General features: G+C 38.2%; 1 protein-coding gene across 1 annotated transcript; it reads left to right on the top strand.

The window, feature by feature from the left end:
• The first annotated feature begins 14924 nt into the window (after window positions 1–14924).
• Window positions 14925–22002, top strand: LOC137749356 (putative LRR receptor-like serine/threonine-protein kinase At5g10290). The gene is made up of 11 exons (XM_068489456.2): window positions 14925–15060; window positions 15936–16084; window positions 16514–16646; window positions 16775–16846; window positions 18833–18976; window positions 19077–19148; window positions 19280–19345; window positions 19493–19563; window positions 19651–19794; window positions 20337–21067; window positions 21498–22002. Exons 2-11 carry the CDS (start codon window positions 16003–16005, stop codon window positions 21810–21812), a joined length of 1830 nt encoding a protein of 609 aa, XP_068345557.2. The 5' UTR covers window positions 14925–15060; window positions 15936–16002; the 3' UTR covers window positions 21813–22002.
• Window positions 22003–23866: the final 1864 nt, after the last annotated feature.

Raw genomic sequence — 23866 nt, 5'->3', positions numbered from 1 at the left:
GTCTTGGCCTTTTATTTATTAAAATGTTATTCTTACAATCTATTTGTATCATCTATTTAATAAAGATGATATGCTACTATATACGTTGGTAGGCCATATTCCTATTAAATTGATAATACAAATAAATTGTAAGTCTAACGTTACTCTTTATCTATATTAGCATATGCCTGTGAACTATTTGATTTGATTTTGTTTTTATTTTATTTTATAAAGGAGTGTGATTGCATTTTAAAATTCTTCAAAAAACAAATAAGTTATGAAAAATAGTATAATGATGGGACAATTATAAACATTGTATTAAAGTGTGATTGTATAAATTCTAGATTAGATTTAATATTAGTTATTCTTTCCTATTATGACTTGTATTCATTGGAGGAGAAGGATTATTCCTTCCCTTATTACCATTGTTCTAAACATCCTCGCCTAGCACCGCCTAGGCCCTGCTTAGGCACTAGGCAGCCACCGTCTCGATTAATGCTTAGGCGTTTGAAACTTAAGAAAGGGCGCCTAGACCTATTGAGGTGCCCGCTTAGACCACCTAGGCACCCGCCTAGACCCGTCTAGGCACCTGCCTAAGTTGTGACTCACTTAGATAGAAAAACAGATAACTTTCATTTTGCATTTTATTTTTTCAATAAATTGTAAGAGACTTGTTGAATACTTAAATGAAAACACATTATATGCTTGTTCCTCATTATGTTCCAATAGTTCATAATATATATATATATATATATATATATATATATAAATATATCATTCTATTATGTAGTTTATGATGAAATTATATGTATTTTAAGTTTAAACAGACATTTATTTACATGAAATATAATAGATTTACTTAAATTCGTCTAGTCCGCCTAGAGGCTATGTGACATCCCACATCACCCAGGGGAGTGATCCTTAAATGTATATTCTCATCTCTACCTAGCACGAGGCCTTTTGGAAGCTCACTGGCTTCGGGTTCCGTAGGAACTTCGAAGTTAAGCGAGAAGGGGGCTAGAGCAATCCCATGATAGGTCGCGCACTGGGAAGTTGCTCGTGAGTTCCCAAAAACAAAACCGTGAGGGAATGGTAAGCCAAAAGCGGACAATATTGTGTTACGGTGGTGGAGCGGGCCCGGGAAGTGATCCATCCCGGGCCGGGATGTGACAATTTGGTATCAAAGCCTAACCCTAGTCGCGAGTGTGCCGACAAGGACGTCGGGCTCCTAAGGGGGGTGGATTGTGACATCCCACATCGCCCAGGGGAGTGATCCTTAAATGTATATTCCCATCTCTAACTAGCACGAGGCATTTTGGGAGCTCACTGGCTTCGGGTTTCGTAGGAACTCCGAAGTTAAGCGAGAAGGGGGCTAGAGCAATCCCATGATGGGAAAACAAAATCGTGAGGGAATGGTAAGCCCAAAGCGGACAATATTGTACTACGGTGGTGGAGCGGGCCCGGGAAGTGATCCGCCCCGGGCCGGGATGTGACAATTTGGTATCAGAGCCTAACCCTAGTCGCGAGTGTGCCGACAAGGACGTCAGGCCCCTAGGGGGGGTGGATTGTGACATCCCACATCGCCCAGGGGAGTGATCCTTAAATGTATATTCCCATCTCTAACTAGCACGAGGCATTTTGGGAGCTCACTGGCTTCGGGTTCCGTAGGAACTCTGAAGTTAAGCGAGAAGGGGGCTAGAGCAATCCCATGATGGGTGACCCACTGGGAAGTTGCTCGTGAGTTCCCAAAAACAAAACCGTGAAGGAATGGTAAGCCCAAAGCAGACAATATCGTGCTACAGTGGTGGTGCGGGCCCGGGAAGTGATCCGCCCCGGGCCGGGATGTGACAGGCTAGGCCCCAGTTGGCCTCTCGACTAGTGCCTAGCTTCTTTTAGAACCTTGCTTATTACTATAAATAAAGGCAATGTGTAGAGAGAATAACACATCCTCTACCCAACCTTACAAACACATCTTTTTCCTTACTCTCTCTCTCTCTGACGTCCTCTCTCTCTTGTCAGATTAAAATAAGTCACAACATGCTCTTACCATTGCGCTTAGGGATTTGACGTGGAAGTTTTCTACATCAAACCAGTTCATTAATATCATCATGCAATTAGATTCTTCCAAAACAATGGTTTTTATCTTGACATTTTTGTAGCCCTGATAGCATATGAACATTCAGCATAATGCATTACCCAACTTTACGTTTTTTTCGAATTTTAGATTCTACATAAATTGTGTATGCATTATATTCGTAATTATTGAATTATATGAATTGATATTGCCATGAATTGCATCAAATATATGTTCATACATTGAATTATATGTTGAATATGCATGATTATACTCTGAAAAAAAAAAATTTAAATTAGGATTTCGATTGGATACCTTGTTTGCAGCGGCTTTGAGCTGCGCCGCTGTGCAAGTAGCCAACACTAGGCCAGTAGCCTATGTCGGCTTGGCGAGCCCAGCCCAACCATGAGTCACAAGGCTACAAGCCTAAAGAACCAAGTGGTGCGTTTTGGTACCATCGGCCCTAACCCAAACCCTTGGCCTGAAGTTGAGACCTCCCCTATCGAATTTTCTGACAAGATCTCGACCTGCAGTCGTGCGATTTGGACGAAATTCATCGTTTTCAATAATGATCTTCGAAATTCCAATAGAATTTTGTGAGTTTTTCACCGGATTCACGTAGAATCCTTTCAGTTCTCACACCACCGATGTTGAGGCTTTACCTCCGTCGCCAAAACTCGATTCTCCGATGAACCATGGCTTGCCTCGACCAAGGAAAAATCGCCTGAAACGGTGTTGTTGATTTTCTCCGGCGAATTCCCACACCCAATGTCGATGGCCTGCAAATCCAATGCAAGCCCTGAAGGGCCTCAGTTTTTTTTCTGTCCATATGGCACAACAACTCTTTAGGCTTGCTTGTGCTTGCTGCCTTGACCCACATCACTAGCCCTTTAGGCTTTAATGATTATCAGCTCGAGAACCAGTGCCACACACGATCACAGCCTTATGCTGGTGTATGTGTGCCTGCGTCACGTCGAAGCAAACCCTCTGTCTAGGGCCTCTGTGCCAGGGCCTACGTGAATATGCCTTCTATGTACAATTTGGCTCCCCTTGTTGGACTTGACCCGTGACATTAACATGTGGGCTATAGTGTCCCTGTACCTGCAACACACTAGATCTTAGCCTTGGCTAGTGCATCTGTGTACCCAACCCCACCTACACACGATCCTAGCCCGCTGCTGAAGTATTGGTGTATTGTACTGCGATGCACTTGATCCACAACCATTTGGGCCTGCAGCCCACCCGTGTTACCATGGGCTTGCCTGCAGCTAGGCCCGTGCCTATCCTATCCCATTTTTGGGCCTGGACTTCACGCCATTAATCTACTCAGCCTATCTGTGGGTTTCGGCCCACTATTTTGGGCCTCGAGTGTTAGTAGCCTATTTTTTTAGACCCTTTAGGTTTATAATTTTTCACCCAAACTTTAATTTTGGCCTGAAGTCCAAATAATTAATTCAATTATAGTTATAGGCCCCGAATACCTATTTGCATATTTTGGTTGCATATTTCTATATATATATTTGTGTTTGTCTGCAAGAACACATGAACCTGAAGTTCATAATTCTTTCGAAACCTGAAGTTTTTCAAAACATGCCTTGTTTGAAAACCTGAAGTTTTTCTTTAAACATCACCCGTGAAAACCCAAAACTTTTCATGTAACTTTAAACCAATAAATATCTATTAAAACCTGAATGTTCTAGTCTTATGTGAATGGATTGATTTGTCTCCATTAGACTAACCACATTCTTGTCCATTTACTTTGTGATAGGGACATGTAAAATTTGAACAAACTCGACTTCACCGCTTTAGAGGTCTCTAGAAAAAAAAAACCTACCTCAAGTGGGTCCAAGATGTGAAGCTCCACCTCACCGCAAAGAATTTGTGCCCAGCTATTGAAGTTGAGACAGATGACCCAGTTGGCCAAGCTAAGAAAGCCACTACCATGATTTCCATCTGAAGGCATATTCGTGATGCATTCCAAGTCGAGTACCTTGCTGAGGAAAATCCATAAGCATTTTGGGTCACTTTGGCCTATCGTTTCAATCACCAAAAAGACATCTTCTTGCCTGAAGCAAGACATGACTGGCAGTATCTGCGCTTCCAAGACTTTAAGTTTGTGAATGAATATAATTATGAAGTTTGTTGAATCCGATCAGTTCTCAAGTTCTGTAATGGGGACTTGACCGAAGAAGATCTTCTGGAGAAGACCTATTCGACCTTTTCTGCTACCAATATTGTGCTGTAACAATAATATAGGGTTCAGAAATTCACTAAGTTTTCAGATTTGATCTCTGTTTTACTTATTGCTGAAAAGCAGAATCAGCTGTTGATGAAAAATCATCAAGCTGGACCTACTAGGGCGACCGTTCTACCTGAAGCACACTATAACACAAACCAACACCTAAAATGCCAACATAGATGTGGTAGGGGCAACTAGAAGCCACCCCGTCAAGGTCAACAGAGCCAATGCCCATCTAAGGGAGGAAACTGAGCTCAAAAGTGTTCCAACCTCGCTTTCAAGGCCTCGAACTTCAAGAACAAGGGCAAAACACCTGACACCATAGATACGGATATGTGTTACCGCTGTGGTTCAAAGGACTATTGGTTCCGTGTTTGCCATGCTCCTCCGAAGGTTATAGCTGAATATCATTTTCATCATAAGAAGTTTGAATCAAACTTTATGCAAATGGATAAACCAGAGAGTACCAAGATGGAGGATTCTAATTTTGAAGAGGTTGTCACCCCTATGGAAGATTATAATCTCAGACATGGACCATTTTTGTAGTTGAATTTTAGACCCCTGGGGCTGAATTCCACTAAGTGGGCGAACCCACCTTGTTTTTTTGTTTAAGTTTGAACAATTTTCCTTTAGGTTTGGATTATTTGTTTTAATTTTGGATATTAAGTTTTTTTTTTTAATTATCATCCTCGAATACTTAAATTATTTTGAATTGATATTTGTTTTTAGAACTTTTATACATGTGACCTATTCAAATTAATTTTACTTTCTTGGTATGACTAGTGGGAAAGTTAGTTGTTTGGTAGACAATGCAACCACACACACTGTTTTACGTGAGCGCATTTGTTTCACTAACTTCGTACGTAAGAATGCATATCTAACAACCTTATTAGGCCCATCCTACCTGATCGAAGGATACTATAAAACATGTATAATGTTGTCCAATGGTACGATCTTGACCATTGATGAGGTACTTTATTCTCCATGTTCTGAGAGAATGTTTTTGAGCTTCAAAGACATACAAGACAATAATTACCACGCCAAAACCAATGTGGAAAACAGAGTTAAATTTCTATGCATCACTTCCTACGAATATGGCCAGAAGCATATTCTAGAGAAGATGGAGTGTATCCCGAGTGGTTTGTATACTACAACCATACGCCTTATGGAGAGCCACTATGTGGTCGGCCTTACCTTAAGGACTACGCATGAAATTACACTGTGGCATGATCGTTTGGGACACCCGGGATGAACACGATGCACCGTAACCCAAAGTTTAGGTTTGATTCAAGGAATCGCATGTTAAGCCTACTATTTGGGAAATCTTATCATTAAGCCTTCCTATGACAAGATTTGCTCGAATCATCCTACTTTTCTATAAAGGATTTAGGGGGACATTTGTGGACTGATTCACCCTCCCTGTGGATCATTTGGTTGAAGCTTCCACACGTTGCTCACACGTGTTTGTTGTCCACAAGGGACGTTGTTTTCTCCAAATAGTTGGCTCATGTTATCAAGCTCAGGGTTCACCACCCTGATTATCCAATCAAATATATTCGATTGGATAATACTGGAGAATTCACATCTAAAACTTTTGATGATTATTGCATGTGAGTTGGGGTTGATGTTCATGTACCCTATGTTCTCACCCAAAACGGCCTACAGAGGCATTCATTAAGCGCTGACAAATGATTGCTTGATTGTTGGTACCAAGCTCCTGATCGTTATTTGGGGCCATGCAATATTACACGCAGCCATGTTGGTCCGCCTGATGCCCAACCATATAGTGCCCTTTAGTTGGTTAATAGATACAAACTCAACATATCGCATTTGTGCATTTTTGGTTGTGGGGCACTATGTGTAGATTTCGCCACCCTTACGTAAAAAAATTGGGCCTTAATGAAGGATGAGAATCTATGTCAGATATGATTCTTCTTTAATTATTCATTACTTAGAACCTTTGATAGGCAATCTTTTTACCACTCGTTTTGTGGATTGTCACTTCTATAAGGCAATCTTCCCTTCGTTGAAGGGAGTTAAGAACGAAGCAAATTGTCATGGACGATTCCCACTTTGTCTTATTTAGATCCCCGCATCGCTCTATCTAAAACTGAAGCGCAACGCATATTAGATCTTTAGAGCGTAACTCAGAGCATGCTAGATGCTTTCACAGATCTAGTGAGAGTAACAAGATCATATATTCCAGCTGCAAATGTGCCTGCAAAGATGGATGTACCAAATGTATGACGAACTTCCCTCCTAAAGGCCTTGGACGCCCTAGTGGCCTATCCACATACATTAGTGGCTAGCCAATCCTCTGCCCCTACATAAAAGCGTGGCATACCTCTTGGTTCAAAAGATTTACACCTATGAAAGAGGAAACCCATGGCACAGGCCACTAAGCCTATTATGAATCCGACTATTGCTTACCCATTATATCCAACTTATGAAGAAATTCTAGATTACGGAAGCGTCCTTGAAGAGACGAATTCACCCTCTGAGAATCACAAGATTTTGGTCCATTATGCTAGCTTGGATGATGTTTGGTGTAGAATAAGATGATAATCGATGATGCATTAGTGTATGTAGTAGCTACTGAGATCATGTTGTGCGATAACACTGAACCATGTTCCGTTGATGAATGTTGACATAGAACTGATTGGTCAAACTGGAAATAAGCAATCCAAGTTGAACTCGATTCACTTGCGAAACGTAAGGTGTTTGGACTTATAGCTCATACTCCTCCATATGTGAAGTCAGTTGGCTACAAGTGGGTTTTCATTTAGAAGCATAATGAGAAGAACAAAATTGTGCGTTATAAAGCTCATCTTCTTGTTTAAGGCTTCTTACAATGCCCAGGATTGACTATGACAAAACTTATTCACCCGTTATGGATGTGATTACTTTTCACTACCTTATTAGTTTGGTAGTTTTTGAAAAACTAAGCATGCAGCTTATGGACGTAGTAACTACGTATCTCTATGGGATCTTGATATGAAATGTTATATGAAATTTCCCGAAGGACTTACTTTGATTGGATCAAATAGTTTTAGACCTCGAAACACACTCTCAATTCGACTGAGACGTTTACTCTACGATTTGAAGCAATCCGAAAGAATGTGGTATAACCATCTAAGTGAGTATTTGACTAGTCAAGGATATGTGAATAACAAACTATGCCCTTACATGTTCATTAAGAAATCACATTCCGGTTTTGCGATTATTGCAGTTTATGTCGACGACATGAACCTCATCGAAACTCCTGAAGATTTCAGGAGAACTGCCGCGCACCTGAAGTCAGAATTTGAGATGAAAGATCTTATCCAAGACTTAATATTGTTTCAATCTCGAGATGGAGCATCGTTTATATGGAATCTTAGTACATCAATTGAACTACACCCAGAAGGTGTTCCGCCACTTTAACAAGGATGAAGCGAAGCCTTTGAGTACACCTATGGCCGTTCGATAGCTAAATGAAAAACAAGATTCCTTCCATCTGAAGGAGGATGAACAAGAGATTTTGGAACCCGAATTTCCTTATCTTAAGTGCGATAGGCACTTTATTGTACTTAGCTCAATGCACTAGACCCAATATCTTCTTTGTTGTTTATCTTTTGCCAAGATACAATATTGCATCGACATGCAGACAATGGACTGGTGTTAAAGACATCTTCTGTTACCTTAAGGGTAATATGGACTTGGGTCTGTTCTATCCCTATAGATCATCGAGTGATGCCATAAGCGCCCTTGGTTCTCAAGTTAATTTTCGCCTTGTTGGTTATGTCGACATAGGTTACTTATTTGACCTGCACAATGTGTGCTCTCAAACAGGTTATGGTTTTACCATTGGAGGCATCACAATGTCTTGGAGGTCAACAAAACAGACCTTAGTTGCCACTTAGTCTAACCATGCTGAAATACTCATCTTACATGAAGCTACTTAGGAATGTTTTTGGATGAGAACAATTGTGGGCTATATTCGAAGCTCCTATGATCTTTACCCCATCATTGACGTCCCCAAAAGATCTATAAAGATAACGCAACATGCATCGAACAACTCAAGAAGGGTTACATCAAGGAGACAACACCAAGCACATTGCGCCAAAGTTCTTATTTTCACATCAGCAACAAGAGCATCAGAAGATTGAAGTCATGCAAATCTGTTCACATGACAACCTGGTAGACCTATTCAAAAAATCACTACTGAATGCGACATTTCAGAAGCTTGTTCAAGGAATATGTATATGTAAAATTTCTAAGTTGTAACACTGTTAGTTCTCTTTGGAATTATGTCAAACTTAGGGGAGTATCCTAAAGCACACTTGCTTGATCTTAATATACTCTTTTTCCCCTACGATTAGGAGCATTTTTCCCTTTGGGTTTTTGCTACCTAACGAAATTTTGACGAGGCATAACCCGAAGAAAAAAGATTGTTTATGCAATTCAACAAAAAAGTTTTGGTGTTTCAAGTCACTACTTTGAATCGTTCAACATTTTTCTTTCCCTTTCTTCTTGGACATTTACTCTTTGAAGGTTTAGGAGGCATTTGAATTTGTGAAAAGACTTGAGAAGGCATTGGAACTTGAGAAAGTGATACATAGAAAAGCATAGTAACACTTTTTATAACATTAACAAGCATACGACATTGTTGTTTACATCAAAATTTGATTGTTAAATCTATAACCTTTACAATCTAGCTAATTGATGTACTTTTTAATTGAAATATTGTCACAATTGTTAAAATTGACTCTAAAAATAAATAGTAGTGAGGACTACATGTGATCCAATGTTGCAACAAATTAGGTTTGGCTCTCCTTTGCTAAAAGCTTTATCTTTTCCCGTTATCTTACCATATTTCCCCTCTCCAATCGTCATCCCTTTGTGTTAATATATAACACAAACTACACCTCTCCATTTACTCTCTAATATTATTTCATTAAATTCAAAGAAAAAAGAGAAAAGATGAGAAATTGCGTCAGACCATCTCCAACTCTTGGGTTAAAACCTAAATTTAGGATTAAACTAACCCAATGGAGTGTAGTTTGTGTTACCTTGTGTGTGTTCTCCCTCCATTTGTGGTCTCTTTTCTCTAATGGTTTCTCCCCCGTTATGTAGGTAAAGGGTTATCCTCTAAGCTTCAAGGGAATCTCCCTTTGTGGCTTAGTCTTCCCCTCATTTCTCCATAACTCTCATATTATTCCCCTATTGGTGTAAGATAGCTACATTGTAGAGACCTGCAGTTTGCTTTTTCCCGAGGCATGGTTTTCCGCAAGCGCTACTTTTGGTAGCGCTTCATGGCTTTCGCACGTTGGTTGTCTGTGCAAGCTGGGAAGGGAAAGTCAATATTAAATACCTGACTTGCTGGGTTTAGCATGCATTTAATGCATGAATCTAGTTTAGTTCTAACTAAGGGAGTTGACTCGCTAGGGAAAAGGGTAAAGTAGGCTAGTTCTCTCTCAATGATGCTTGCGTGAAATGCAAAGGGTATAGGCTTGGATCTTTGGGCCTCCAACCAGCCCAAAGTTTTTCATGACCCTGACTCCACGTAGGCCCGATAACCTTCCGTAACCATCCGCACCATAATCCACTTGACAAGCCTCGAATATGTGACTTGGGCTTAGCATGAATAGTGACTAGCATAAGGAAGCATGGCGTGATGAATAAGCATGAGCATGGTGTGAATATTTGGCTTAATCACCGTGGCATGGAATGTATTTGGGCTTGAATGTAGGCTTTGCATGACGATTGGGTCTTGAGACTTGGTTGGATTGGTGCATGACATTTCTTGGCCCCAACATTAGCCTCCTTGATTATTTGGGCTATGAGAAACCTTAAGTGGGCTGAATAATCAACCCAAGCCCAAGGGATTCCCTTTTTTTTTTTTTTTTTTTTTTTTTTTTTTTTTTTTTTTTTTAACGTGGGCTTCTTGATAGGACTCTTCCTTTTCCCATATGGCAACTGATAATTCCCTATCGTTATGCTCCATTGCTTCCTGTGCATGTCCAATCATATGGAGAAACTCTGGGTATTCCCTCCCATCCATTTGGTAATCATTACAAATTGCTCTTCTCATTAGGACAAGTATTTAATTTGTCCTTGATCTTCATTCTCATCCTTTAATTCTCCTTCATTCTTCAAATTTCCCATAACTATTTTTCTTTCAAATTCCTTTCTGCTTTCTGTATTGGGTTGTGCCATCTCGTTCATACTTCTTCGTGCTCTGCGACAAGGCTTTTTTTAGGTAAGGAAGTTCTTCCCTAGACCATTTTTGAATTTTTCTTCCCTTTTATGCCTTCTCTATTTTCACTGGTGATAAAATTAGGCATGCATTTCTTCCTTTTGATTATATGTTCCAAACATTGTAGGGCTTCAGCAAGGGCGCACAAGGGGTGTGGCTTTTTCCTTCGAAATCGAACTCCACTCCTTGGGTAGTTTTGCTACTTCGAAATCTTGTGCGTTCACTTTTTACTTTTCATGTATACTGTGCAATTGTTATCGAGCTTGGCTTGCTTACTGTTGATACGTGCTTGAGCGGGATTGATCAATTAATTGCATCGATCTACTTGGCATGATTAGCTTGATTGCATATAGCCTGTTTTTGCTCGAATATGTGTATAGCATACTTTCCCTGGCTAGATCTTATAGGGCTTTGATAGCATGGCATGTGTAGGGAAATATGCATGTGTTTTGCATGATAGCTTGTAAGAAAAATAGTCTCATGTTAAAGTCTTAGACTTTTGCATGAAAGGCTTTGAATTTTATGAACGTACCCATTTGCTTTCCCGAGGCATGCTTGCTTGCTTTCCTAAGGTAGATTCCTTGCCATGCTTCACTTTGCATGCTTGCATATTTCTTCCTGCATGTTGCACTGGCTTGTAGTATCTATGGTTTGACACTTGCTTTCTATAAGTGCGTTATGGCTGCGGAATCACCAAAGTGCTTAACTACAGTGGACAAGTCTTTCATTACTGAGGACGGCCTTCAGCGAGGTAGGTCGCTGGCTCCACTTGGTTCTTAGAACAAGGCTTTCAAGGAATAGGAGCCTTCCTTAGACTCTTTCCCTCCTATTGATCCCACGCCTATTTCTAAATGCTGCATCAAAAGTCGATTGTTTCTTGCCGTGTCGATCCACTTTGAGTTCCCTTACAATGAGGCTACTAGCTAGGCAGATTGGGTGGATACTGAACTTGGCTTTGTGAACCAGTACATGACCTTGACAAGGGCCAAGGTTTTGGATGCCTTCATGACCAAGAAGCAGGTTGTTCACCCTGAGCCCAAACTTCTTCGCCATGTGGTTAGGTCGTGGAGCTCAGAACAAGAATGTCAGTAACCCAAAATGAGCCCAATGCCTCTTTTTTGATTTGACGATTTTAATTATTAGACCATTGGTTGATCCAAGAGTCAAAATTCAAACCTAATTAATTTTTAAATTCAATAAATCCAACGGTTGAAATCGAATATGATCAAATCTAACGGTACAAAAAGAAAGTTCTAATTGACGAAAATTAAACCCAATGGCTAAAACAATTAAAAAAAAATTCTTTAAATCAAATTCACCCAAAAACTCAATAAATACATGTTTCTTGGGGTCGGTTTAGTGATTTTCAACTTTTATCGGAATCTAATATTTTTTTTATTAAAATGTTCATAAAAATAAATATCATAATCTAAAATAAATTATGATAATCTACATCAATTTTATTTTAAAAAAGGTTACTGAAAAGAAAATCTAGCTTAAATTCATTCTTTAATATTCTCGGGCTAAAATTTTAAGCTAGAACCATTGGAAAAGAAAAATTGTTTCTGGTTTAAACTTCAATTTTCTGGGTGAAATACTTTAGGTTTTAACCCAAGATTTTGAGATGGTCTAAGGCATGAATTGTCTATGAAAAAGGCAAGAGGGATTCATGTTGTTCTACACAACAACTACAGCTAGTAGTAAACATAGATGAAGATCAAGATCACAAATATCCCTTTTACTTGATTCAAATAAACCCTAATCCTAAAATTGATCACAAATACCCAAATATTATTCACAAACATATAACCATGGTAGTAAATTTTCGCCGTCTTCAATCTTAACGAAAAAGTACTTACAAAACAATCAACACCTTTGATCAAATACCAAAGCCTCACGTGCCCACGAGGAGTTAGGGGAGGGGGTGGTTTGGCGAATCGATTTCTGATGCCAAACTCAGTAACTCTGAATAGAGTGGGTGTTGAGGGTTTTCTGTATAGCGAAAAACTTACCAAAATTTGGTAGAAATAAGGGTATATATAGGAGGTAGTGACCGACCATTGGTGTAGGGTTTTGCCTTACACATGGCGGCTTCTTATTGGCCAAGTTATGTCATCCGTGATATGCGCAAGGAAAGAATATTTCCAAGATATTAATTAGGAGATAATATCTTGGAATTATGATGAGAATAGCCCAAATTGATTGTGAAAGGGATTCTTACTTAGTGTGTCGGTCTTCATTTACGATTGTATTAAAGATAGGATTTAGTAGTTAATTCTTATCTTTAATAGCTTTAACTTTTCCACTTGAACACCCACTGCTTCAACTTCCAGGGATGTTGAGCTACGCGTGGGGAACTTGAAAGCCTTGCCCATTTAATGAGGGCAGTCATATCTTTCTTGAGCTAAAGTCCACGTGTCGCTTTGTGGATTTTTGAGATTATTTTTGGCTCCACAAATGCCCCAAAACCTGCTGGGCTGCTCACAGAAAAGGGCAATAAGTGTAGAAATCCCAAGTTGCTTAGATAAGTAGAGAGTTGTTTCCCAATTTGATGAAGATCTTTCAATTTGACTTAGAAATAAAGTTTTTTAGGAAAGGGAAACTAATCACCACCAAAACCTATTTAAGTCTATCTTAATAGGGAGTTAAATATGGAGAGCAATTGGTATCCCTACAAGAAAGAAAGAAAGCCAGAGGAAATTTATTCCCTTTCCCCTTGCCATTTTCTTTGCTTACCCTTGCAAATAGTTGTTTGTCATCGATTTTCTTATTCTCCACACCGCACCAATGTAAGAATCTTCTTACTTGTTGTTTTTTTTAATCTTTTTTTTTTTTTTGGGAGCTACTACTAGTCAGCTGTCGTCGGTGGTTGATTGTGGCACCGCGAGCTTGTAATGACCCAAACTTATTCGGAAGCAATACTTAGTGATAGGTCAAAAATAAAGTCATGGTGGATTCACAATCCACTGCCTTGATTCACTTGGCTACATCTGCCCCCTGTGTATTACAAATTAAATTTTTTTCCGCCGTTTATTATTACTTACAACCTAAATTAAAATTTATTTTGTTTACTTTATGGCTGCATCTAACTTTCTTGTTAGACTGTTTACGTATCCTTAAACAGGATCAAACTATTCATAGTTCACCGCTTTATTTAGACCGTTTATTATAATTTTCAAGTATCGAATGTTAGCGATACTAGGTTCAAATGATCGAATCACATCAAACAAATATCAAATATGAATTCAGAATATGAAATTTAATGTAAAAAGGCAAAGTCGGCCCACTGGCCACACATCGTTGTAAGTGACAGTTTTCGGCTAACGGAAACCAAATTTTCCTACCAACACTAAAAATTACCAAATTTTTCAAAATTGTAGAACACACCACGAGAAAGAATTTTCATACCTGGGCTGAAGTCCAATTTGACCAGGAAGATCCTAAATTCACCTCGATCCACCGGAAACCTTAAAATGGGTGTTCTTCGAATTGCTGCTCTAAGAGCAGCTCCAACGGGAGCAACTGCTCAAGGGATAGGCTGCAAAACAGGGCTTGAATGCCCAAGGGAGGAAGTCTAGCGTCAGCTGGCGAGCGAGCCCGAGCAGGCTCAAGCTCCAGGCCCGTGGATTCGTGTCGACCCGAGCGCCCGAAGGCTGTCTGACGTGGGCTCACGTCAAGGCGACGTCAGTGGCACTTCTCTCTCTCTCTCTCGCTGCCTGCGATTGGGGCATTCCTTCTCTAAAACCTTCGCATTGTGATGGCGTCGAAGGGTAAGAGGATCGCTGTAGGAGATGGATTCTCTGATGGGAAACGTAAGCATGATGACAAGTCCAGTGGTGGCCGAAAGAGGAGCAACCCCGACATCCTTAGATTCTTCGAAGACATCGCTGATGAAGTCGACAACTGTGACGAGAGTGACTTCGATGACGGTATATTCCGTCTCTGATGTCTTTTATGGTCGCATTTTCCATCTGGGTTTGGATTTCTAGGGTTTTTGAAATGGATATTTTTTTTTTTTTGGAGCTTGCTTTGTGCGTATTGACAGATTAAACATTTATTAATTTCCTGCATTTCCTTTGTATATTTGAATTTCTGGCTTTTGTGGTTGCTTGTGGAGCTTCAATTTTTTTTTGAAGTGTGGAGTTAGGTTGCTTAATTTCTTTAACTTGTTTGTTGACCGTAATGTAAATAATAAAATGTGGCGCAACGAGAACGATTAAAAATCTTATCCGAAATTTCAAATAAAATTATTTTGTATTATTTTATGAATAAATAAAAATACTAATATTTTATTAACTATTGCTAGGCTATTGAAGTATAACGGTGAAGATGACGGTTAGTGTTGGGTAATAACTGTTTACCAGATGGATAGCAGTGGAACTGCTCTAAGAATAACCAGAGCCTCTGAACTCTCTTTTCTCAAGTCTCACAGCCAACTCGGACATGGGAAACAGCTAAGAAGCTTGTGAGTGGTTAGCTTCACTCAATCTTCCAGAAGCTCTGCCATGTCTTCCTGATTCCTCCTCACAGGTACTTCTCTCTTTCCTCTTCTTCTCTTTTCAGCTGCATTTCTTTTTTTTTTTTTTTTTTAATTATTTGCAGACATGGGTTTTGCTTGTTTTTCACATTTGTTTGGTTTCTGGGAAATTTGATGGGATCGTGGGGAAATGGAAGTGACTTTGAACTTTTGAACATTTAATTGGGACCTGAAAAAAAAAAAAAGCAAACTTTTTCCTGGAATGAAGATTGAACTGCAATTTCCTCCATTTTTGATGTATTGGTTTTGTGGGTTGAGCTGAATCTATGATTCTTTCGATTTTCGAGTAGTTTCTACCTTGTGTGATAGGAACTAGTAATATTTCTGCTACTGCTTGTAATATATGAATGATTGTTGAGAAGCGAACAGCTAAGCCAACAACATGATGTGGTAAAAAAAAAAAAACCAGACCCCAACAAAGAGGGAAGCATATCGAAAATTGAATCTCTTACATTGTGCACTTCAAAATTTAAACTGCCAACGGAAGACAATTTCCGATTTTTTCTCAAGTATGATGTTCATTGTAGTATTAAACTTTGCTCCTTAAGAAATAATCTGCTCCATGAAATAATTGAGGCTTTGTACTCAAATATAGACTATGGCTCCCAAAAATCTTATGCACAGATTGGTTTCCATTAAGTTGTTCGTTTCTCGCAGTTTTGTTTTCCTGACTGAACTATACTTTTATAGCATGGCAACTAGCAAACTGTAGAGGATCTTCAACATAGGCTTGCCCCGAATTTATTATCGTTGCAGTTCCTACTTTGTTGTTGTTGTTGCGGACCCCACTTAGTGGGATAAGGCATTGTTGTTGCAGTTCCTAATGTGTATTTGAACGCTCACTGTAGGGTGTTTTCCCTTTTTGCAGATATGGAATTGTTTCAAGTGCTCCTTGATCAACACCATGCATTTCATTGCATCCATCACTAGAAAGAATGATGCTGTTGAAAATGGATCTAGTCTTTGCAGTTTTGGTCTTGGCTTGCTTACAGTCTTTTGTATTGCCTGATTCACAGGGTACGGTTCTGAGGTTTTGCAACATTTAATTCATTCAGACAGCATCTGGGATATGCTAATCACAACAATCTCCGCATTTTTTCAGTTACATATCATAAGAAACAAGACTAAGGCAAACAAGTCCGGTATTGATTAATGCTATATACCCAATATTGTAACCTCGATGCAATTAACATTCAAACATTGGGGGTCCTCTCTGCAACTCTTTCTTTCTCTCTTATCTTGCACTCTCTAGGATATTATAGAACGACCACAGACCCAGGGTGTTAGTGGACTGTCTTGAGGTTTTTGTATGTTAGAATTTGTTCACTATCTTTTACTTTCCTTTGTTGTATCTATTCCTTTTCTAGTATTTATGTAACGTGGTAGTGCATTTTTGTTGGCGAATTTGTCCGATTAGATAATGAATATTGGCATTTTCGGTTTCAGGAGATGCACTGTTTTCATTAAGGACTTCTTTGAATAGTTCACCCAATCAGCTCAAGGACTGGAACCAGAACCAAGTCAATCCATGCACTTGGTCCAATGTGAATTGCGACTCTAACTATAATGTCGTTTCTGTGTAAGACATCCTTTGGTTATTGTGATGTTTTGTTGTCAACAGATCACTTCACAATACGAAATTCCTCATTGCCTAGATTAATGTTTTTTCACTTGTCTATGCTTAGTTTTGTCTTTTTCATTTTGCAGAATGTTGGTAAATATTGGATTTTCTGGCATCTTGTCTCCTAAATTAGGAGCCTTGAAAAATCTTCGAAAACTGTAAGCACAGAGAATACTAGTCCTGTTTATCATAATTTCTGTACACTTCATTTTCTGGAGTCATTTCAAAAACTAGGATTGTCACCACAGATGCTGGATTCTCATTGGGATGCATTGAAGAATAAATAATGTCATGCATCATTGGGATGCATTGACAGCGACCTGGGTTATGTACTTCAGTTATTGAAGTCAATTTATTTGTTTTTAGCTTAGTCTCCAAACGCGTGCTTTAGAAGTAAGGTAACTGTTAAGATCGTATGGTTAGACTTGTCTGTAGAGTATGACAATGTCAACTTTTCGATGATTCAAAGTCAACTCACCTAAGCGTTACAGATTAGTTGAGGATTAAAAAAACTTTGATCCAACTTCTAGCTAATTTGGTTTGCTTCATGTGTCTTCACTTGTTATTTTCTGTTTGACAGCTTGCCTGAGACATTTAACATCTTTAATTGAAGCTTGCAAGTGAGGTACCTCACAAATCGTTTAGTATTGAAATTCATGAGTTTGAAGTCCTGCAATTGCGACCTCCCAAGTAAGTTGAATTCCACATGTTGGAATATGACAGTGGAGAGAGACCTACATGTGGGGAGAACTGTAGAATATAAAAGAAGTGGTGGATCTCCTTCTAACAATTGAAGCTTTCCCGATTTGTGGTACACCAACATACTTATGAAGAACAAGTGTATACATATATATACATATATATGTAGGAGTTTGAGACCTTCTTGTCCCACATTGGGCAACAGTATTTTTTCACTAGCCTTTATATAGGCTTATTCCTTCTACTTAGTAATTAGAACTTGGACCATTTGGAAATGGATTGAAGACTTGGGCCTTATGGTTGTGTGGATTAGGCTTGAATATAATATAGCCTAAATACAATTAATATTAATTAATCAAGATAAGGGCCATGGGGCCTTGGAATTTAAAATTAATTAGATTCATTAATTTTAATTTTCGGATTATGTTTTTTAATTAATTTATTAATTAAAAAACATTTTGATTAAAAGACACAGCTATTAGAAGGAGTTGTGTACTTTCAAATACACTGAACATGTATTTGAAAGGGTGTGAAACAACCTATATATTTGCAATCACAGTATCCAAGTGAGATTATCTTTCTTCCTCTTTTTCTTCCGTACGAAATTTCCAGAGAGTAAGCACACAAAGCAAATTCGCTAGAATTCTAGAATCCAGTGCGGGTTGTAGAATTAGGTAGTTGAATCCTGGTCGAGCAGACGTTGTAGAACCACAAGCACAAGAGTGGGACGAAAATACTGTTCGAAGGACATAGCTTTTACGCTAGCCTCTACCTTCTGTGATCAAATTAGTATCATTGATATTCTTATATTAGTTTCTGTATTTATTGTATAATTTCATTCTGCACATCAAGTATTTTTAGTTAATAAAATATTAGAATTTCAAGTTCTGTTTATTTCTGTTATTTTTTGTTTATTTCTGAATTGTTCTCCAACAATATATACATACATACATACATACATAAACATATATATATATATAGTTTTTTGGATTTCTATTGATCACCATAAGATGTAACAGGAGGGCAATGAGAATTTCCAAAAGCCCATATGTAATTCCATGATTTCATGCAATTTATGTTGTGCTCATTTTCGTTTGTTAACATGTGCAGACTAATCCATTAGGAGCTAAGCTTTAGATGACTGAAAGCATGGTGTAGCACTTCACTTCTGTATTGTACATACTGCTAATACATGTGTCCTATATTAGCTTAGGATGAACGGAATTTGAGATGAATTCTTACTCACATGAGAGACCATTGTTAACATCTTTAGAAAACTATTTTTCGAGGGTAGCAATTGATTTTTTTGTTTTGTATAAAGCTTGTGCAGCAGTTCCCATTTGTCTGATTTTTTTAGCCTCTTCTATTTGTAGACATGTATATATATTTATATGCATTCCATATGCCAACGACTCTAATACCTATAAGGTGCATTCATCTTGCAGTTCATTACAAGGAAATGGCATAACTGGCGAGATACCAAAAGAGTTTGGAAATCTGATAAGTTTGTCCACCTTGAATTTAGAAAACAATAATTTACATGGTGAAATACCAGCTTCCTTTGGCAATCTGAAAAATCTCCAATTTTTGTGAGTTGTTTCATCCGCATTGTTTTAGGTTTTCACTAATATATACTGACTCTGCAGTATCTAGTTTTGTCTGACAGTGCTTTCTTGATGATGCAAACAGGAATTTGAATAACAATAATCTGAGTGGTACAATCCCAGAGTCACTTTCAAGTCTTTCAAACTTGATTAGTCTGTACGTTATTTTTCATGGACAACTATTTTGGCACTCCATCTTTTAGAATTCTGAACGTTATCTGTGTGAAGTTGTATACTTGGGCCTCAGTTCTTCAGTATTTGATGCCATACTTGAAACTTTGTTTGCAGTCATCTTGCCTCTAATGCTCTCATCGGTCAAATACCCGAGCAGCTGTTTAGTGTCAAAACATACAAGTATGAACAACTTGTTACTGTTAGTGTTTCTAGTCTTGACAAGACTGCAAACCATTCTCTCTCTCTCCCTCTCTCTCTCTCTCCACACACCCACATATTCAAAATATGTTTATCTAATCTTGATTTGACCTGTGTTGCTTGTTTCAGTTTTAAAAGAAACCACCTAAACTGTGGCGTGACTCTCCCTCACCTTTGTGCAACTGATATTTATGGTTCAGGTTAATGGGTCAAACAAACATCTGAAATTGAATTCTTACCCTTTCTTTTTATAAGCTTACACGATGGGGTTTTCCCACTCTTGACAGGCGCTAAAAGTAAGCTGAAGCTTGGAATCATAGTTGGACTTCTTGTGGGGCTTACCATTTTATTATTACTAGGAGGTTTACTGTACTTTACCGGCAAGTGTAGACACAAAGGCTTCAAGCGTGAAGTTTTTGAGGATGTTGCAGGTACGCATTGCTTTCTAGTTGTAGAACTGATTAACAACTCCATCTTCTGACCAATCATTGGAACCTTGATTTTAGTTGAGTCTTTTGACCCATCATGCTAAAGTTATTCAACCAATTTAGGATTATTATTGAATTGGTTTATCGCAATGACTGGAGTTACGTAAGGGGTTCCTCTTTAGGATAAATATTTACATGTTCATGGTATGTTATGCCATTGCACATTTGGTAAGGTTGAGAGTGGTGGGGGTGGCCAATATCTTGTAGTTTCATAAAAGAAATATCGTTTATTTTCCAGTCAATTTTAAAAAGTTGTTCTCAAATACAAATTTGGAGGGCTACACTTCATGAATAACAACATTTTGGTTGGGAGGCTTGAGTTGGCCTCTGGCCCTTGCCGTTAAAAACGTTAAGTATCTGTGAGTAAATTGATTGGAGCCAAAAGGGCCTGGATGATCCTTGCCATGCATAACTTAGCTCATCTGGTTTTTCGTTTTTGTTTTTGTTTTCCTTTTTTTTTTTTATTTTATTTTTATTTTTTTAAGGTGACCAAAGGATTGCATTTGGCCAGTTAATAAGATTTTCATGGAGGGAACTGCAGCTAGCAACAGACAACTTCAGTGAGAAACATGTTCTAGGACAGGGAGGTTTTGGAAAAGTCTATAAAGGAGTGCTATCTGATAACACAGAAGTTGCTGTTAAGCGTCTCACTGATTATGAGAGACCTGGGGGTGATGCAGCTTTCCAGCGCGAAGTTGAAATGATAAGTGTAGCTGTTCACAGGAATCTATTAAGACTGATCGGATTTTGCACGACTCCAACAGAACGCCTTCTTGTGTATCCCTTTATGCAGAATTTAAGTGTTGCCGATCGGTTGCGAGAGATTAAACCTGGTGAGCCCGTCTTAGATTGGCCTACAAGAAGGCAGGTGGCATTAGGCACAGCCCGTGGGTTAGAGTACCTGCACGAACATTGTAATCCTAAGATTATTCATCGAGATGTTAAGGCTGCTAATGTATTACTTGATGAAGATTTTGAAGCAGTTGTTGGCGACTTTGGCTTGGCAAAGTTGGTGGATGTTAGAAAGACTAATGTGACAACTGAAGTTCGTGGCACAATGGGTCACATAGCACCTGAATATTTCTCCACTGGGAAGTCATCAGAAAAGACGGATGTTTTTGGCTATGGGATTATGCTTTTAGAACTTGTAACAGGACAACGGACAGTTGATTTTTCACGCTTGGAAGAAGATGATGATCTTTTTTTGCTTGACCATGTAAGATAAACTCTCTGTATTTGGGTCGTTCTTTCTCTTCCCCACTCTCCCTCTCCCTACCTCCTCCTAATGTGCATTTATATAAACATTTTTTGTTGCTTGATCATGAAAGATAAACTTGTTTTCGTGCATGTTAAGATAACTCAAAGAAATGGCATGATTTTTAATTTTTACTCGTAACAATTGTTTCTTTGGTATTGGGAGCTCTGCATGCTCACAAATGATACGTAGTTGTATGGTCAAAAACTGTTTCCGATTATATGTAGGTATGGTATGGAATTTTGTGCCTAACATATGCTCAAAACTAATTGATATCACGCTTAAGGAAGAAAATGCCGTGTTTTTTTTTTTTTTTTTTTTCACTGAGTGCATAATTTTGCCTGAGTTTGTATTCACTGTGCTAAACTTCTTTGCTTATCTGCTCCTGAAGGTCAAAAAGCTGGAAAGGGAAAAGAGACTGGATGCTATTGTAGACAGAAATTTGAATGATAGTTTCAACGTCCAAGAGGTAGAAATGATGATCAAAGTTGCGCTTCTTTGTACGCAAGGATCCCCTGAAGACCGCCCATTAATGTCGGGGGTGGTACGGATGCTAGAAGGGGATGGTCTGGCCGAGCGCTGGGAAGAATGGCAGAATGTTGAGGTTGCTCGTAGGCAACAGAATGAAAGACTACAAACGAGATTTAACCAAGGAGAAGATTCTTTATGTAATCAGGATGCTATTAAGTTATTTGGTGAACGTTGAGGTAATTAGTAATTTTGTACTCGTTTCCTCTTACACTGTCAGCATGTAGTATTGTTTTTCGTAGTTTAGCTCGGTTAAACCCTGAATGAAGCATATCTGTATTTCCAATTCAAAATAAAACTACATGTTGTAAATATTTATGTCTATGTGGCCGTCCGCATTTGTAACCAATTATGTAGTTAATTTCTTAATTGATCATTGATGTAATTAGGGCACTTGGGCTTCTCTTCCAAGTTACTCTTACCCTATATAAAGGGGTCTCATGAATCACGATAATAAAAGGATACACTCGTATTTCTCCTCCCAATCTCTATATTCTCTCTTTTTCATTGTATTTCTTATACTTCATTTTTTAACACGTTATCAGCATGCTCTTTTTATATTTCGTTTGAGCTAGGATCATCATGTAGTTTAGAGTTTCTTATACTCAACCATTAGACTCTACCACGCTCAAAGTTGTTCATTCTTTTTTGACAAATATTAATCGAGCGTTGAATTATTTTGTTATGAATTAATACATGACATAAACATGTTATGTCCTTTTATATTCCATATCGAAGGCCAATTCCTTACACGTTTTAAGTTACATATTTTTTGGATATTAATGAGATGGATACAAACTTTTAATGTGCTTTCCTTTATGTTTATTAGTAATACCTATTAATATTGAAACTCATGATTGCCAATTTATGTAATCTTAAATGGAAGATGATTCATATTTGTTCAGAGTTATTAGTTTCCATTTAATCACTCACTCATTTATATTTATGTGAGTTTATTTATTTATTTTATTTTATTTTATTTTGAGCAAACGAAGGTGAAAGAGGTGGGTTTAGCCTCACAACCGGCCAGCAATAATATGGTTTACATCGTCTTTGGCGAGATTTGAACCTTAAACATCTCACTTACAAGTGAAGAGAAATATCACTATACCGTAGTACTAAGTGGCTTATGTAAGTTGTATGAGATCAAAGAGCCAATGAAGTGTTGATCCTCAATCTATGAGTTATTTGGGATAATGAGTTTTAATGAAATCTCATCATGTTACGAGACATTCATCTGTTGGTCTTTCATTCTCATCCAATATGAGTGGGAGGCATGTAGCCCCATATATCATGAATTCAAAGTTCATATTCAAGCAATTATATTGAAGCATATAGTTCACTGTATTCATACTCCAAATGAGTAAATTAATACGTCGGACTTGGTGAACACTTCGCCTTGAGTTTTTTTTCTCGACACTATGAGATAAATTTGTCTCCTGACTAGGTATGAAATTGCACATCTTAAATTACAAATTATTGGACTGAATCGGAACCTAAAGTTCTTTGATTCTAAATAATTGAGGGATAAATTTCCTCGAGTTTTAATTGCGTAACTAAACTATACGATTTTTTTTTCTGTGGCACTTATGATATGGCATCGAGCACGACCCTGCCATGCGCTAAAACATTTGGTGTATTTTTACCAAGTCTTGATTAAAACAAGAAAAATGGTTGAGAAATTTTTTACGATTCTCCCATGAATTTGAACTCAGTGGACATATGGAAAATCATTTTATTCCATTCTTTGTGGTTGAGTTTATTCTCCCACGTTGAGCTTACAAGCAATTAGCAATTGAGTTATCTCCCATATATAGCTTGGCTCTTTATTTTATTTATTTTTCGGCACTTTTATTATGTTAATTTCAATTTTGTTTATTTCAATTTTTTTTATGTTACTATGAATTCATTAATTCAATTTATTATCATATCAAATTGTATATCGTTCAATTCATTTTTTCAACGGAAGCTCCTACTTTTTTCTTTTATGAATTGTATTACACAATCATGGAAGTAGTGTACGCTTTTCATGAACTAGAAGTTCAGTGACCCAATCATGGGATAATTATCTTCGCCACTCTCCATCCACAATGAGATGTATGATTATCCTTGATATATTTCTATGCCTTAACATAGTTCATTGCGCATGTCCTTGCAAGGATTGCTCACACGGAAACTTGGTCCTCAGACTATCTAAAATTTACTTTGGATCTTGTATTTTTTCTGGAGAAT

The sequence above is a fragment of the Pyrus communis genome, chromosome 15 (assembly GCF_041283825.1).
Source record: "Pyrus communis isolate YQ-2024b chromosome 15, ASM4128382v1, whole genome shotgun sequence".
Lineage (NCBI taxonomy): Eukaryota > Viridiplantae > Streptophyta > Magnoliopsida > Rosales > Rosaceae > Pyrus > Pyrus communis.
The sequence above is the reverse complement of the archived record's forward strand: the minus strand, read 5'-3'. Positions and strand labels throughout refer to the sequence as shown.

Coding starts and splice junctions, on each gene's coding strand:
- LOC137749356 (XM_068489456.2), top strand. CDS start 16,003: ATGATGCTGTTGAAAATGGATCTAGTCTTTGCAGTTTTGGTCTTGGCT. Junction 16,847..18,832: donor TTGAAAAATCTTCGAAAACT/GTAAGCACAGAG, acceptor TTCATCTTGCAG/TTCATTACAAGGAAATGGCA. Junction 21,068..21,497: donor ATCTTTTTTTGCTTGACCAT/GTAAGATAAACT, acceptor CTGCTCCTGAAG/GTCAAAAAGCTGGAAAGGGA.